Source organism: Podarcis erhardii, assembly GCF_964252035.2.
Source record: "Podarcis erhardii genome assembly, chromosome: 17".
NCBI classification, from domain to species: Eukaryota; Metazoa; Chordata; class Lepidosauria; order Squamata; family Lacertidae; genus Podarcis; species Podarcis erhardii.
In genome coordinates this window covers 34617175-34632281 of record NC_138515.1, presented here as the reverse complement: position 1 = coordinate 34632281, position 15107 = coordinate 34617175, and the positions used below count along the sequence as shown (strand labels likewise).

The 15107-nt window shown below is 45.3% G+C and overlaps 1 protein-coding gene across 2 annotated transcripts in view; it reads right to left on the bottom strand.

Moving 5' to 3' along the window:
* Positions 1-11449: 11449 nt before the first annotated feature.
* The window catches only part of ADGRL3 (adhesion G protein-coupled receptor L3), a 555597-nt gene continuing 551939 nt past the window's right edge, over positions 11450-15107 (bottom strand). For both annotated transcript variants that reach the window (XM_081844782.1, XM_081844775.1), the window contains one exon: positions 11450-11842. In XM_081844782.1, coding sequence (XP_081700908.1) covers positions 11775-11842 — 68 coding nt within the window. In that variant the 3' untranslated portion in view covers positions 11450-11774. The remainder of the gene's footprint in view (positions 11843-15107) is intronic.

The window sequence follows — 15107 nt, the reverse complement described above, 5'->3', positions numbered from 1 at the left end:
TATATGTCTGGTGCGTTTCTATATCAAATTTTCCATATGAGTGAAAACGTATTGGTGCTTTCATTTGTCCATTCACATATATTTCCACCACTGTATCAACCACTGAAAGTATGGTTCTACTCTCAGTTTGGTTTGTTATATTGTCCCATAAAATTAATGCCCCCGGGAGTGAGGGAGAAGAGAAGCTGCAACAGCTTGGGGGAGGGAGATTGATGGCTTGATCTTATACATATTAAGCCAAAAGCAAGACCTCTGAGTTCACAGAAATCACTGCCAATCACATGTGCACGTGATTGATGCCGTAATTCACAAATGAGGAAGAAAGTGGGAATAGCTTCTACTTGACCACCAGATGGCACTCATGCACAAATAAGATGAGCTCTAGGAAAGCAAGTCCCAGCTTTCTGCTAATGAACAGGTTTTATTTCCTGAAAATATTTGTTTTTAGGGATATAGCCAAACAAACAGGGGAAATAGGTAGGAATTCCCCAAAGGACAATATTCTAGAGCTCTCCAAATGAAATATCTTTCTAATGCAGCATTTGGAGATGAATGGTGATGGCATGTGCCTGTTATTAAACTAATAGAAGCCAGCTCTCTTTTAATAGTACTGTATCCAATAATGAAGAGACCTTAAGAGGTTGTTGTATGTGAGCATTAAGGCTGCTGTTGTATACCTTCTTATGTGCATCTCTCCCGAGCACATGCCCCACCTGTAACAGTCTTGTAAAAACACTCATTCATATTGCAAAGGCTGCTTCTCTCCCCTTTTTCTTGCATGAACAAGTATGACATGTTAACATAAACAGCATTAGAGGCTCAAAGGCATTTTATACCTCAGCATGTGAAAGACCATAAGGGATCTAGTGAACTTGGTGGCTAAGTTTGGAATTGAACATAGGTATTCCCAGTCCAACCCTAACCACTATGTTACATTAAGTAGACAAAATGAAATAATGTTTGCTGCTTTAATCACTTCAGGGATACATATAATAGGCAGATCTCTCTTCATGAAGCTTTAAGGTTATGTGTTTGGAATACGTTAGACAGCCATGTGAGGTAACTAGTTTGGAAGAGGGAATATTTAATTTATCTGGCTGGGAATGGGAGGGATGTTAAGAGGAAAAACTGAGCAGGGAAAAGTTTAATTTCTTTGGTCAAAACTACCCCATCCCAAAGCTGTTTTATTTTTAAAAGAATGGTATTGACATTCCATTACACACATATGCATGTAATGTATGGCTGTGCCATTGCACATGGGTGGCTGAGGTAGGAGAAAAAGCAAGTGAGAACTGCTCAGAACATAAAGGGTTAGAATTATTTTCTAAGCTTTAATACATATTCATATCCAATTTTACATACCATTTAACCATCAGTATGTACCATAGTTCCTATAAGAATATAGCTTAATACTAAAAGCCCATTTTCTTTTCTTAGGAAAAAATCTCAAAGCATATGCAGTTGCAATTTCCATACCCACAAACCAAAACATATGTTGGAAAGCTTGAGGGTTATTGTGATCAATTTTTCAAAACTTCCCAATTTCTTACCCTATCATACGGTATTCTGAATAAGTGGCAAAATACTGTTCATAAATTTATTTTTTAATGAAACCCCTTAATTGCTTTAACCATCTTACAGAAAAATACAAGTGTGATGGAATATTCCACATTTATTCAAATATAATTAGGCGATCCAAATCAGGTGGCTAATTTGTATTATTTAGAAAACAGATAAAATATGGATTGACATTGAATTGGCAGACACTGAAGTATCATTAAGAGAACTGCCTTTTCTTAAACTCATTCCCCAAAGCATTACAAATAATATGAAATCTCCTTATACAGTGTGCTTGTTATGACATGTAAATATCAGCAAACACATTTGTTTGCCCTGTATTCCCTATATTCCTCTTTAATACCAACTATATTTCATCCAGCGTTTTCTAATGAGGATTTGCAGAAATAATGGGAGAGTTGGGAGTCCAAATGACTTCATAGGCTATAACATCTACTTCAAAATGACAGACTGATTTCTGATGCCTGGGTGCAGTTTCAGCTTGAAGGGGTTAAAACCAATCAGCTACCATTTCACCTAATAAATCATTTTATCATGGACTGCAACATTATGAAGCAGGTGACTAGAATGTGCTTGACCGAGAAGAAGTGACATTGGAGTCTGCAGCAGAATCTAAAGGCTTAGCCTGCAAGATAAATGGAATTTTATTAACACTATCAACAGGTACATTAACGGACAGTTTATGTCTCCCCTTTTCAAACTGAAAACCAATGGTTAGAAATTAGACATGGTTTCATCTGGTATACTGCACATCTCCAGTTAAGTTAAGCTTGATAATTGCATCCCTGCAGAGAAACTGTGTGATTTGGATGTTGCATTCTTTGCCAGAAGGCCTTGGGTACACAGCCTTCTTGACCATTCTGCGTAGCCTTGAGAAAATAATTTTCTCTCAACCAGTGGTGTAGCTAATGGGATGTACAGGGGGCGAATTGCACTGGGTGGCACTTTGAGAGTGGCACACCGTAGCCCAAGGTGGCGCGCAAGCCCAGGCACCCTGAGACACCGGCGTGCCGCTTGCAAAAGCAGCATGGGGCTGGGTTTGCAGTGCGCCTGTGCTGCTGTGTCCCTTCCAGCCCCCCTCTTGCGATTGAGAAGGATGTAAAAGGCCGTCCCCACGAATGGCATTGGGCTTGCAGGATGCCTGAGCCGCCATGTCCCTCCAGCTTGTCAACCTTGCGAAGGCAGCCCATCTAGGAGAAGGGAAACTCTGACTCCAAACTGTTGCTGACTTGCGGGATAGCTTCTGGAGAAGAAAAGGCTAAGGAGTAACTCTTCACAAATCCATTGTGGAGCCCCTAGACAGTTGGAGCAATTAGCTTGGAAACCTATGTCCCCACTGTGGAAGGACGTGTGGATCCAGAATTGGCTTCTACAGCATAGCTGTCAACTGTCCCTTATTTGGTGGGAAAGTCCCTTATCCTAGCACTGTGTCCCGCTGCTGTCCCTTATTGATGATGTCCCTTAAATTTCCCAGGTTTCAAAGGAAGCAGCTCCTCTCCCTCTCTCCCTGCCGGCCAGGGAGAAGGGAGGCTCCAACTGTGTTGCTTGGCTGCATTGCTCACCCAATAAGGAGTCTAAGAATGACTGGGGGGTGGTGGAGCTTGCATGCCTTGTGCCAATCAAATTGGCCGCGTTGCCTGGGGACTCACCTTTGCTCATCGCTGTAAGTTGACAGCTGTAAGTTGACAGCTATGCTCCACACTCACTTACGGACTGTGTTCATAGAAGACAATCTTACTGAGCTATGAGTGATTGCCAAAGGAGGAGGAGGACCAATTATTGCAATTATCCTTCCAGCAATTCTTGCAGCCAGACATATTGCTGTGCTTTCCTTTGGACCTCAGAGACCAAGAGGGGGTTCTTGTGGTCTGGCCAGGTCAGGACCTCCACAGGGCACTGCCCAGTCTTGTGCTGCATGGAGGTCACTTCAGTGCTGCCAACACAGTGTTTGGACTTTATCCCAGGAGGTGCACCCCATGGTCTCTTGAGACAAATGGATGCCAGCAAGAATAAATCTCCCTCCACCATGTTTCTTCCACTGCACCAAAGAACCCATGTCTCTTCACATCACATCACCAATCACCTTATGATGCACCTTATGATGCATCACATCACCAATCACCTTATGATGCACCCTGAAGTACCATGCTCTCTTATCACTTTCTGAAACTGCTTATCCATGACCCCTTCAGCCCAAGTTCTACTATGTATACCGCACTGTGTCACAGGTCCCCTGAGCATAGGTATGGGCATCACATTTCACTAGGTTGTGCGCCCAGGGAATGCCATGGTGGAGTTAGTGCTCTACTGTTGTTGTTGTTTAGTTGTTTAGTCGTGTCCGACTCTTCATGACCCCCTGGACCAGAGCACGCCAGGCACTCCTGTCTTCCACTGCCTCCCGCAGTTTGGTCAAACTCATGCTGGTAGCTTCGAGAACACTGTCCAACCATCTTGTCTTCCGTCGTCCCTTTCTCCTTGTGCCCTCCATTTTTCCCAGCATCAGGGTCTTTTCCAGGGAGTCTTCCCTTCTCATGAGGTGGCCAAAGTCTTGGAGCCTCAGCTTCAGGATCTGTCCTTCCAGTGAGCACTCAGGGCGGATTTCCTTCTGAATGGAAAAGTCTGATCTTCTTGCAGTCCATGGGACTCTCAAGAGTCTCCTCCAGCACCATAATTCAAAAGCACCCATTCTTCGGCGACCAGCCTTCTTGATGGTCCAGCTCTCACTTCCATACATCACTACTGGGAAAACCATAGCTTGAACTATACGGACCCAGCGGCGTAGCGTGGGTTATCAGCACCCGGGGCAAGGCAAGTAATTTGCGCCCCCCAACCCGGGGCAAGGCAAATAATTTGCGCCCCCTAACCCGGGGCAAGGCAAGTACAGTAATTTACTCTCCCAAGCAGCAGCAGCAGCGAGGCTTCTCTCCTTAATTGATTCCCCCTCCACACCGCGTCGTTTCCTGGCTGCTCCCCCCCCCTTCCCCTCTCTCTCCTCCTCGCTCTGCTTGCCTTGCCCTGCCCTGCCTGAGGGCACCCTGAGGAGACTCCGCTCTCCTTTTTGACCAGGCGAGGTGGGAAAAAGGGGGGAAAGTCTCTTCCCGCCCCCTCGCCAGACTCCCTGCTCCGCTCGGCTCACTACCCAGGCGGCCAGTGGAAAGAGAGACGCAATTACCTCTCCCTCCGCTTCGCCAAGCTGTCAAAGCCCGGCAGCAGCGGCAACGGCAGCAGCAGGCGCAGCCAGACCCCCGCGAGCCAGCCCGCCCGCCCGCCCGCCCGGCTTCCTCTCCTTTTTTTGCCAGCGGCAGAAGGCTTTGCTCTCCCCCTTCTGCGACCTCCTCGCCAAGCCGAGCGAGCGCGGGCTCCCTAACCAGTGGATTTTAGTAGGGGCAGAGAGCTGCTAGTGCGAGTGCGCCCCTGCCCAAGTTGCGCCCGGTGCGGCCGGCACCCCTGGCACCCCCCACGCTACGCCACTGTACGGACCTTTGTTGGCAAGGTGATGTCTCCTCTTTTTAAGATGCTGTCCAGGTTTGTCATTGCTTTTCTCCCAAGAAGCAGGCGTCTTTTAATTTCATGGCTGCTGTCACCATCTGCAGTGATCATGGAGCCCAAGAAAGTAAAATCTCTCACTGCCTCCATTTCTTCCCCTTCTATTTGCCAGGAGGTGATGGGAGCAGTGGCCATGATCTTCATTTTTTGGATGTTGAGCTTCAGACCATGTCTGAAGCTCAACATACCATAGTGCCTCACAGTGATCTTAAAGCCACTCTCTCTCAACCCAGCCTACTTTGAAGAGAGGATAAAACGAAAGGACATAATAGGACAAATGCTTGTAATATCACCCTGAGCTTCTTGTTGTCATAAATATGAATACCCTTCACTGGTATGTTTTGATGTCCCTGTGGAGTGTTCTAATGCCGTCTATTCTCCCGTCGTTTACCTATTAATGAGAAAAGTCTGATGACTGAAATTCCAAAGTCTTGGGTAATATTATTTTGTGTGGCCAAGGGGTTTTGAGTGTCCTTTCTTCCACCCCACCAATCACTTCTCCCGTGGTCTGAACTCTGCAGCATTCCTGGGTGTCTGTGTTTCCTGTATATCCCATGACACTCTCAACTTGCCTTTACTGTAAGTGTTAGAAGAAGTCAAGCTGTTTGTTGTTATTTTGTTTGAAAAGTGGTCTCCTTACTTTTAAAGAAATCAGCACAGACTTTTTTTTTAAGGTGAAATGAAGAACTTCCCTTAAAAACAAAGCCAGCAAGCGCACTAATCCCAGGGATTCCCCCTGACTTCTTGTGCTTCAATTAAAAATCCGTAGGAAGATGTCACAGGACAACGTCTCTCATGTCCTGTGTTCCCCCCTAATCCAGCTCAGGAACATCATCAGCCAGAGAGACCCAAAGGCGCTGGAAACCTGTTTAATGGACAGAAAACCACACGTGCCACCCACAGCCAAGTAGCTAAACTCCACCCTAATGAAAGGATAAAGAAATTCTAAAAGCGAGGCAGAAAAATAGAAGCCTCTTTTCTTGGGAAATGCAATTTTTGAGAAATTAGAGGACCAGTTTCAGCAGAGCAGAAACCAACCGTCATAGCCTATTAATAAAGCAGTTGCAAACATTGTTTCATCTCCTAAGACTATTAATATTTTTGAAGTGATCTGTAAGTTGCAGTTAGATTACACTAAAAAAAAAAAGTCCTTTGTCAAATGTTTGCACTGAGTCTATGTGTGTGTGTCAGTCTTCTGCAAAGGGAATGTGGTTTCTTCATTTCCAGTGTTATTATTTGATAGCCACAATGTGAAAGTGTCGTTTGTTACAAAAGAAACAAAAACACCAAAACTTTGTAATTGTTACAGTGATAAGCAAACATCATTAATTGAACATTATAGATGAGTCCTTGGTGAAATAAGAACACTTTATCAATTAAGAATTGTTTCCTCAAATAATTATTTCCCATGTTCAAATAGTCAGAGTGATTTCATCTTTAATTGGCTTTTTATTTAAAGGATGAGCATTGCATGGATGGGAAATGATTTCAGGGCTGTCTTATGTAAATTACCTGCACAGAATAACTATTCACGAGGTTACTAGGAGAAAACCATCCCTGCCAGAGTCCTTGTGACACTGGATGAAAATTTCCCGCATCATTAGCATCCAGTGGGAGAGGAGGTTGGATAGGCTAATAGAAAATGTTATTTAATTGCTATTATCTAATTCTGCTCCTGCTGAGGTTAGCAGTAGCACCTCCATTAATTTCCAAGGAGCATCAATTCCACTCTGATTGGATTCACAATGTATGCGCCTGTGCATTTTACTCAAAGGTAAATCTCACAAATTTCAAGGTGGTTTACTGTCAGATAAATGTGCATAGGGTTGCAGTCGCAAACTGCTAACTTGCTTGTGTTTGTGTTGCCATGCACATATACACAAAGTCAAAGGGTAATTTCAGGCCATTTCTGTTTTGGTAATCTACCCTATGACATCCTGCATCTGAAAGACAACGGTGGGGTAGTGATCTGTACAGATATCTTTTCTATGAAAGGCGTCCAGGAACAGATCTTGTGAGAAAGCCTATAGGAACATAATAAGCTGTCTTCTGCTGAATCAGACCACTGGTCTATTTGGTCACTATTGTCTACTACAGTATTGTCTGCAGATTCTGGGAACTGAACCTGGGACCTTGTCCGCACTCCTACGCTGTGCAATCACCCCACCTTCCTCGAATATGGACATAATGTTCATTTCTATATACACAGCCACAAACAAAGAGGATAGGATGAGCCATCTCAGGAACAGAACTCCAAGAAGAACACCTGAAAAAATCTTAAAATGACCTCACTGTGTGAGATAGGAACACATAATGATGGATGAAAAATATCAGTGCCATAGTCAGAAGTACACATACTTCTGTTGGCATCCATCTGTCTCAATGGAGTATGTCTCCAGGAGTGACTAGGTGCAAGCCTGGGTAGTGTATATGGAGGTCCTGGGCTGCTCACATAACAAGACCTCCCTCTCGGCCATGCAGTCAAAACAAGAGCAACATCTGTTTGGGCCAGCCAGTGCTAGAGTGCGTCCAGGTGTCCTGTACGGATAATCATTGATGCAGCAGGTGTCTCACTTAATCCTTTCCCCCAGGTAGATTATAGTCACTCATGATCTATGTGGGCATAAATAATGAAGTTTATGGAAAAATAAATGGCCCAGTTGTTACTCAGTCTAAAAGACATATATGTGGGCATTTTGGGGGAGTTCTTTTGGGGCCTTGTGGAGGCGGATGTTGTTTATTCAAATCGATTGCTTTGTCAGAGTTTACTAGTAGGTCAGACCATTATTAAACCATTAATTGGTTTGGGAATTATATCAGACTGCTTGAAGTTGCTTTAAATCTCATCATACGTCAGTTGCTTGAAGTTACTTTATTTTCAAACAGTCCATCTTATGTGCTTTGTTTCCCTCTCTACAAGCTTTCCTAATGCCATCCCATAATATCATTAAGCTTTGTAAAATAGCAAGCCGAGGGATTCCTTCCAGTCACAATCTTCAGCCTGTGGCTTTTGCTAGAGAAGCTTTATTTCCTGTTCTGCTGGGTTGCTGTTGAGCAAATTTGAAGCTTGATTGGGGAACCCAACGAGTGCTGGAGCAAGGGCCAGGATTTGGCATGATACACCCTGCCATTCAATGGACCCCAAAATTAACACATTGAGCAGAAAGGATGTAAATAAATACACCTATTTTGGAAACTCCCAATCCCACGGAACTAAACCGAGTCTCTTTATTTAAAGATGGCCTCATTTTTAACCTCTGTGATTTCCCAATGTATAGCAGAGCAGCTTTGGTTTGCCCCAAAAGTTATGAAGTCTGATTATACAGTGGTGGAAAGACTAAGTAGCCAGCGTGGAAATGGAGGCCAGGAATGATCACCCAGTCCAAAAGTGTTTAGAAGCACTGTTCCCAGTGCCACTTCCAAACAACTTTTCCTGTACAAGGCATCACAGCTTCCCTTCCCTTTTTCCCAAAGGAGGTTCCAAAAGGGTTGCCTTCTGCCCTATATAATACAGGATTGTCCTGTGTTTCTATGTAAAATGTACTTTGTCCTGTGTTTCTGCACTCCTCTCTCCAGGGGAGACAACTTGAGTAAAATATGGCGGGGGGCAGGTAAGCCCCGCCACTCATAATCAATCAAATGATGGGGCACACCCACACCATATGAATGTCAATGCCCATCAACTTGGGTGGTGGTGGTGGCCCCCTTAATTTTTTATTGGGGGGGGGGGAGGGACCGTGGCTCCTAGGAGCTGGCTCCTATGTGTCCCCTCTCACTGCCAAGTTAGGGATCCTCTCCAAAAGTATGTGTGTGAAAGGTCATATATTTAAGCTCTGGGTGGCAAAGCACAGAAAGGTTTACAAATTTTATGTGCGTGTGTGTGTGAGAGAGAGAGAGAAAGAGAGAGAATTTCCAGAGGCTGCAATAGATTGTAATGGATTGCTTTGAAGTCATTTCAACACCAGATTGGGGTGGGCATAGCTGTCAACCATCCCTTATTTGGTGGGAAACTCCCTTATCCCAGCGCCGTGTCCCGCTGATGTCCCTTAAATTTCCCGGGTTTCAAAGGAAGCAGCTCCTCTCCCTCCCTCCCTCCCTGCCGGCCAGGGAGGAGGGAGGCTCCAACTGTGTTGCTTGGCTGCGTTGCTCACCCAATAAGGAGTCTGAGAACGACTGGGGGGTGGAGCTTGCATGCCTTGTGCTGATCAAATCGGCCGCGTTGCCTGGGGACTCGCCTTTGCTCAGCGCTTCCCAGCGGAGAGGTGATGGTGGTTTTCCTTGCTGCATCCCCTTTGCCGGGTTGCTGCGCTGTGGGAACCACCACTTGAGGCTTCGTTTGGCTGCTGGCTGGGCTTTCTGCCTTTGGCTCGGAGGGGCTCAGAAGTTGAACATACCTGTGCCCTGAACATACCTGTGCTCGGAAAATCCCTTATTTTGGCTGCTGATCCCTTATTTTCGAGGCTGCTGGTCCCTTATTTTCAAATCTGTAAGTTGACGGTAATGGGGGGGGGGATACACCCACCCTGCCCTGTCCTGTATTTTGCCAGAACAAGGGTGGCAACCCTGCCCTATAGTTGCTGTTGGATCCTTTCCCAGTCCTTTCTCTCACCTGCTTTTATGAGCAGCCCACGCATCTGCTTTGGCCCTCACCTCTCTCCTTACTTGGTTTCGTTTTGCATTGTTTGGGGTTTGAGAACCCAATGCCTGAACACAGAACGTTTCTCCCATTTCTCCAGCCCTCCCAACTGCTGTGTTCAATGCAAACTAAACACCGGTTTCACAGCACTTCAGATCAGCTCAAACATGGCTCATTTAAGTTAAGCTAATTCATCAACCCCCTTCTGCTACTGGCATGCTCTTCAAAGCAGTTATGGCATAAATCTTGGTGGAATGTGCACATCTTCCCCTTCAGCACATGGTTTGTGCTCATGGTTTTATATACATGACCTTGCTTCCAATCCTCTTTGCACCTGAAAAAGTTTCTGGGTTGACATGGTGCTTGGCTTGTAGTTGGTGCATAGACCACAATTCCTCCTGAAATCCTGCAACTTTTTATAACCCTACTGTTCAGGGGTGGGTGTGTTGTGCCTCTTGTCTGCTATAGGGCAAAAGAGCCACTCCAGATGGCAAGAATGCAGTCACATTAGATAAGAATGCCTCACAGAGCAACGAATAAAGTGGATTGATGTGTGGGCAGTGCAGTATAAATCGATCACATGTTGCAAAACATGCCCACAAAAAGCATCAGTCTAGAGGGGCCCTGACTCAACCATGCATCTGGAAGTGAAGCATTTCTTCTGCGGGAACAGCTCTTGTTTGGGGATGAAACAAATGGCACCTGCCAGTGGCGTAGCGTGGGGGGTGCAGGGGGGGGGCGGCCGCACCGGGCGCAACATCTGGGGGTTAGGGTTAGGGGTAGGGTTAGGGTTAGGGGGCGCAAATCCACGGGTTAGGGGGCGCAAATTACTTGCCTTGCCCCGGGTGCTGACAACCCACGCTACGCCACTGGCACCTGCCAAAAACTGCTGCCCTGTATCCCTCTATAAGGATGAACAACTTTCCCCAACGCATTCTCCATGTTAACACAGAATGGATCTGAGCTGTTCCGTCCCCAAACTGGGGGAAAGATAATTTTCCTTGTTCTTCCTCTTGCTTCGGACATAGGTAAAGAAACCTTTTAAAGATTATTTTAACCTCCCTTGCAAGCCTGAGCTCGATCTGAGCTTCAGCCGGCCTCGCCTTCACCCTGAGAAGAGTGCTACACCATGACGTGGCAGGCATTCCTTGCAGCTTTGCAAAGGGGAACAAGATTACTGCCTCCACTAATCATGTTCCTGCTGCTATCCACTTGGGAATTAAGGGGAAAGGGGGGTCATTTGGGGGGGATATTGATGGGTGTGGGTGTGTGCAGGTGAGAGCCAGCCATCTCAAACTCAAATTTTATTCCTGGCCAGGGAGAACTTGGGGCATTTGTTATGTCTGCCTCTCTTTTGAGGTGGACTTCAGTAAGACTCCCAATGTCCATTCCCAGATCCAAGCCCGGAGATGTCAACTGGCACCCCTATCCTGGAACCTGCACCACAAGGAGGGCTATTTCCATACTCTGTATCCCATACTCTCTGTATCAGAGAGTGGAGAAATCTGCTGGACCTGGCACCAATGTCCATTTGCATGGGGACATCTCATTTGGCATGTGGCAAAAAGCAAAGAATCACTTCCACATCCCGTCTGCCACGCAGAGCAATGTGCAGAAGAGTACAAGGGCTTGAAAAATTCTCGTACATCTCAGTTGCACTGTGAAGCTATAAATGAACCCGAACCTTCGTAACAGAAAATATTCACACTTTAATGTATAAATAAAAGGAAAGAATCCCAAGGTACCTTGCTTATGTTACAGTTTTCAAATTGCACATACACACATCTGTTAACTATGTCCTTTCAGAGATGATTTTACACATCTAGTCGGTTTAATGCATGGCCAGTTAGAGGCAGCAGTGTGTGTGTGTGTGTGTGTGTGTGTGCACGCACATGGGTGTGTGCGAAACAGAGAGAACGAGAACACATGCACACAATGCACACATGTGCACACACACACACACACACATGCGGAGCACAAGATCCACCCAGGGATTTCACAAATCTTTCTGATATCAGATGATGCTGTCTTCCATCAGAATTCTTCGAAAGACTGGTTCATGTCTTACTGCAGTTCCGTGATCTAATAAAAAAACACACAAGATGAATTGCATAATCAAGTATATGTACATGCATTTTTATGTTATGTAAAAGAGACAAAGCATGAAAACCAAAACAGAAAAAATATAGTCCAATAACTGCATTCAAATTAGGTTCAAAAACTCAAACTGAAAAGAGTTCTCTTGATGGTTGTAAGCTTCTGGAGAATCTCAAATCTTCCTCTTCCCTGAGGGTGACACGAGGTGGCCCCTTGCTTGATATGACAGAGGAGAGAACAAGGCTGACTCACTCTGTGCATGGAATTGTTAGACCACCCTGCAGGTTTCTGAGAAGAGAATTATTTCCCATCTCTGTACTGTAGATACTTTCTAACCACGAGATGTTGTGGGTTTGAATGTGGGAACTCAAGCAATCAAAAGATGCGTTCTACCACCAGACAACTCCATTTAGTGCTACAACCAGTGCTTTTCCCCCTAAAAAATGTTTAGGGGGTACTCTCATTTTGACTCAATAAAATAACCATTTTATAGTTCAAATCGGGGAAAATAAATACAGCAAATGGACAAAAGTACAAAGATTCACAAAATGTTTAGGGGTATGCGTACCCCTGCATCTCCCCAGGAAAAAAGCACTGGCTCTAACCATTTTTCTTTCTACTTTGGCACATCCAGACTAGCAGTCATCACGCTTCATTTTAGTTCCCCCTCCTGCTGGTGCAATGGCACCAATTTGCCATTAAAAAGAACGAAAGGCTCCAGTGATAAGAGACTGAGCAAAACCATGTTTGGGAAATGGAAGAGTGAGAGATTTCTGTCCAGACCACACTCAGAAACACACGACACAATGCTGAAAGATCACCAGGTGGCAGCATGGATTGTACTTAGGTTAATAGGAATTTGGATTTTCTACTGAAGTTGAGATTTAACGTTTGGGGTTAAAAAGAAGAAATTAGTCTCGGATAGTGAAAAATCCATTACAAAACTCTACTGTATTCATTTAGCAGTTAGATGCAACACACTTGGAGTCCTGAAACAGGAGCTGCTTTTTTGACAAATGCAAGCTGGGAGCAAGGAGCCACACCAGTGTACCAACGGCACAGCGTCTGTAACTGGTGCAGGGGAATAAAGCAAGTGAAACAATTTACTAAGCACCTGACCAGGCAGTCACTTGTAAGCAGGAGTAAAACCTTTGCTCTTTTTTGCTGTCACCGTGGCTGGCTTTGTGACAGCTTTACAAAATGAAGAGAAAAGAGACGTGCCTAACTGTGAAGGTTTTATGTCTGTGTTTCTCTAAGAGCAGCCCTGCCACAATTTCAAGAACAGAATGGAATGAAATAATAAACACTGAGAGCTGAAAGGTAAGAGACGCAAAAGGCTCAAGAGTTACATGTTGGCTAAAAGGCACAAGAAGCAGCTGAGGGAATGAAGAGAAAAGACCAGTGATTTTAGCAGGGGGAAACACAGAACCAATTGCTGTCTTCAATTTCAGGAATAGACTCAGTTAAAGTAGAACGAAAGCCCTGGAACCAGTACTCAGGCAGTGAATAACAAAGCAACAGACTATATATTTGTTTGGAATAACAGTAATAATACTGAGTATTGGTTGCTGTCATGAATGGAGGACGTGCACACAACCATTAAACACAGCCATATTTCCATTCAGCTCTGAGTCCTTTCAGCTCTACTGCCCCTTGGTGGTCATTTTAGTCGCCAGCGGAGAAACATGTACCGTATTTTTTGCTCTATAAGACTCACTTTTTCCCTCCCCAAAAGTAAGGGGAAATGTGTGTGCGTGTTATGGAGCGAATGCAGGCTGTGCAGCTATCCTAGAAGCCAGAACAGCAAGAGGGATCGCTGTGCAGTGATCCCTCTTGCTGATCTTGCTTCTGAGATTCAGAATATTATTTTTTATTATCTCTTGTTTTCCTTCTCCTAAAACTAGGTGCATCTTACGGTCTGGTGCGTCTTATAGAGCGAAAAATACGGTAGTCCATCAGAGGTATGATACAAATCCCTGATCATAAGATAGGTTCCTCGTAGTTACGTTTAAAATAAACTACTGAGGAGGGAAGCCAACATGGTGCCCTGCAGATGACGTTAGACTCCAGCTTCCATCAGCCCCAATGAGCATGGCCAACAAGATACTCTTAAGGCCAGACGTGCTCTATGTGGGTCTGCCCTTGAGTCTGGGTCCAGGAAGCTCCAGCTAGTGCAAAATGCTGCGGCTAGGATGTGAGGGCGATCTGGCTGCGACATCTGTCACCCCGTTGATCGGCAGGGTTGATTCGGCTGATATGGCTGGCTAGGCGGGTGTCCCCTTCCTCCCTCACCGCTGCATGTGCGTCCCTCCTGAAGCTGCGCGCTCGGTGGAAGAGGACGACCATCCCAGATAGAAGGAGTGTACCGTTCTTCGGTCAAGGGTATACCATAGCTGCGCTCCCCTGCTAGAACCTCCAAACAAGCTCAAGGTCCATTTGTAGGAGAACGTAGGGTAGTCAAGCTTCCAAGACTCCAGACACATCCAAGTAAGGCGCTGCATGTGGCAGTTTGCCATTCTTTTAAAAAAAACAAAATAAAAAAACAAAAAAACAAAATGCTGCGGCTAGACTGGTGATGGGAACAAACTACCACAAAAACATGGCACCTGTTAAGTTGTGGGTGAACATATCAGACGACACAGCGATTCTTCAAACAGCTCTTGTTTATTCACAGGCCAGAACAGAACTGAACTGAACTGAACTGAAGGGTTCAGCCAGCCTGCTTATATAGAACTCCACTACAACGCAACAGTAACCACTTTCTGTAACTATCCAATCACTGAACGTCACTTTCAACCCCTTATTTGCATATGTGGACCTGAGTGAAAACTATCTACTGTATCCCCCTGCTGGCCCAGGGTGGGAACTTCAGGACATAACAGCACCTGTGTTAAGAGGCCTGCACTGGTTTCCTGTCTGCTACAAGGCCAGCTTTGAGGTTCTTGTACTAGTGTAGAAAGCACTGAAGAATTTAGGCCCAGGATACTTTAAGGACTGCCTTACCCCACATGCCCCACGTAATCACTGAGACCATTGGAGGGGAGTACTATTAGTAGTTCCCTTTGGGCCAGATGTATGGATCATGTCAATAAGGAGTAATGGCTTAGGCGTTGTGGGCCCAACTCTATGGAACTCTCCCCTACCCCACAAGAAGTTTGATAGGCATCGTCCCTACTGAATTTCGGATGCCTCATCAAAACTGTTTTATTTCAGGAGGCCCTTGAATCTTGAATGCTTCTCAGGTACTCTT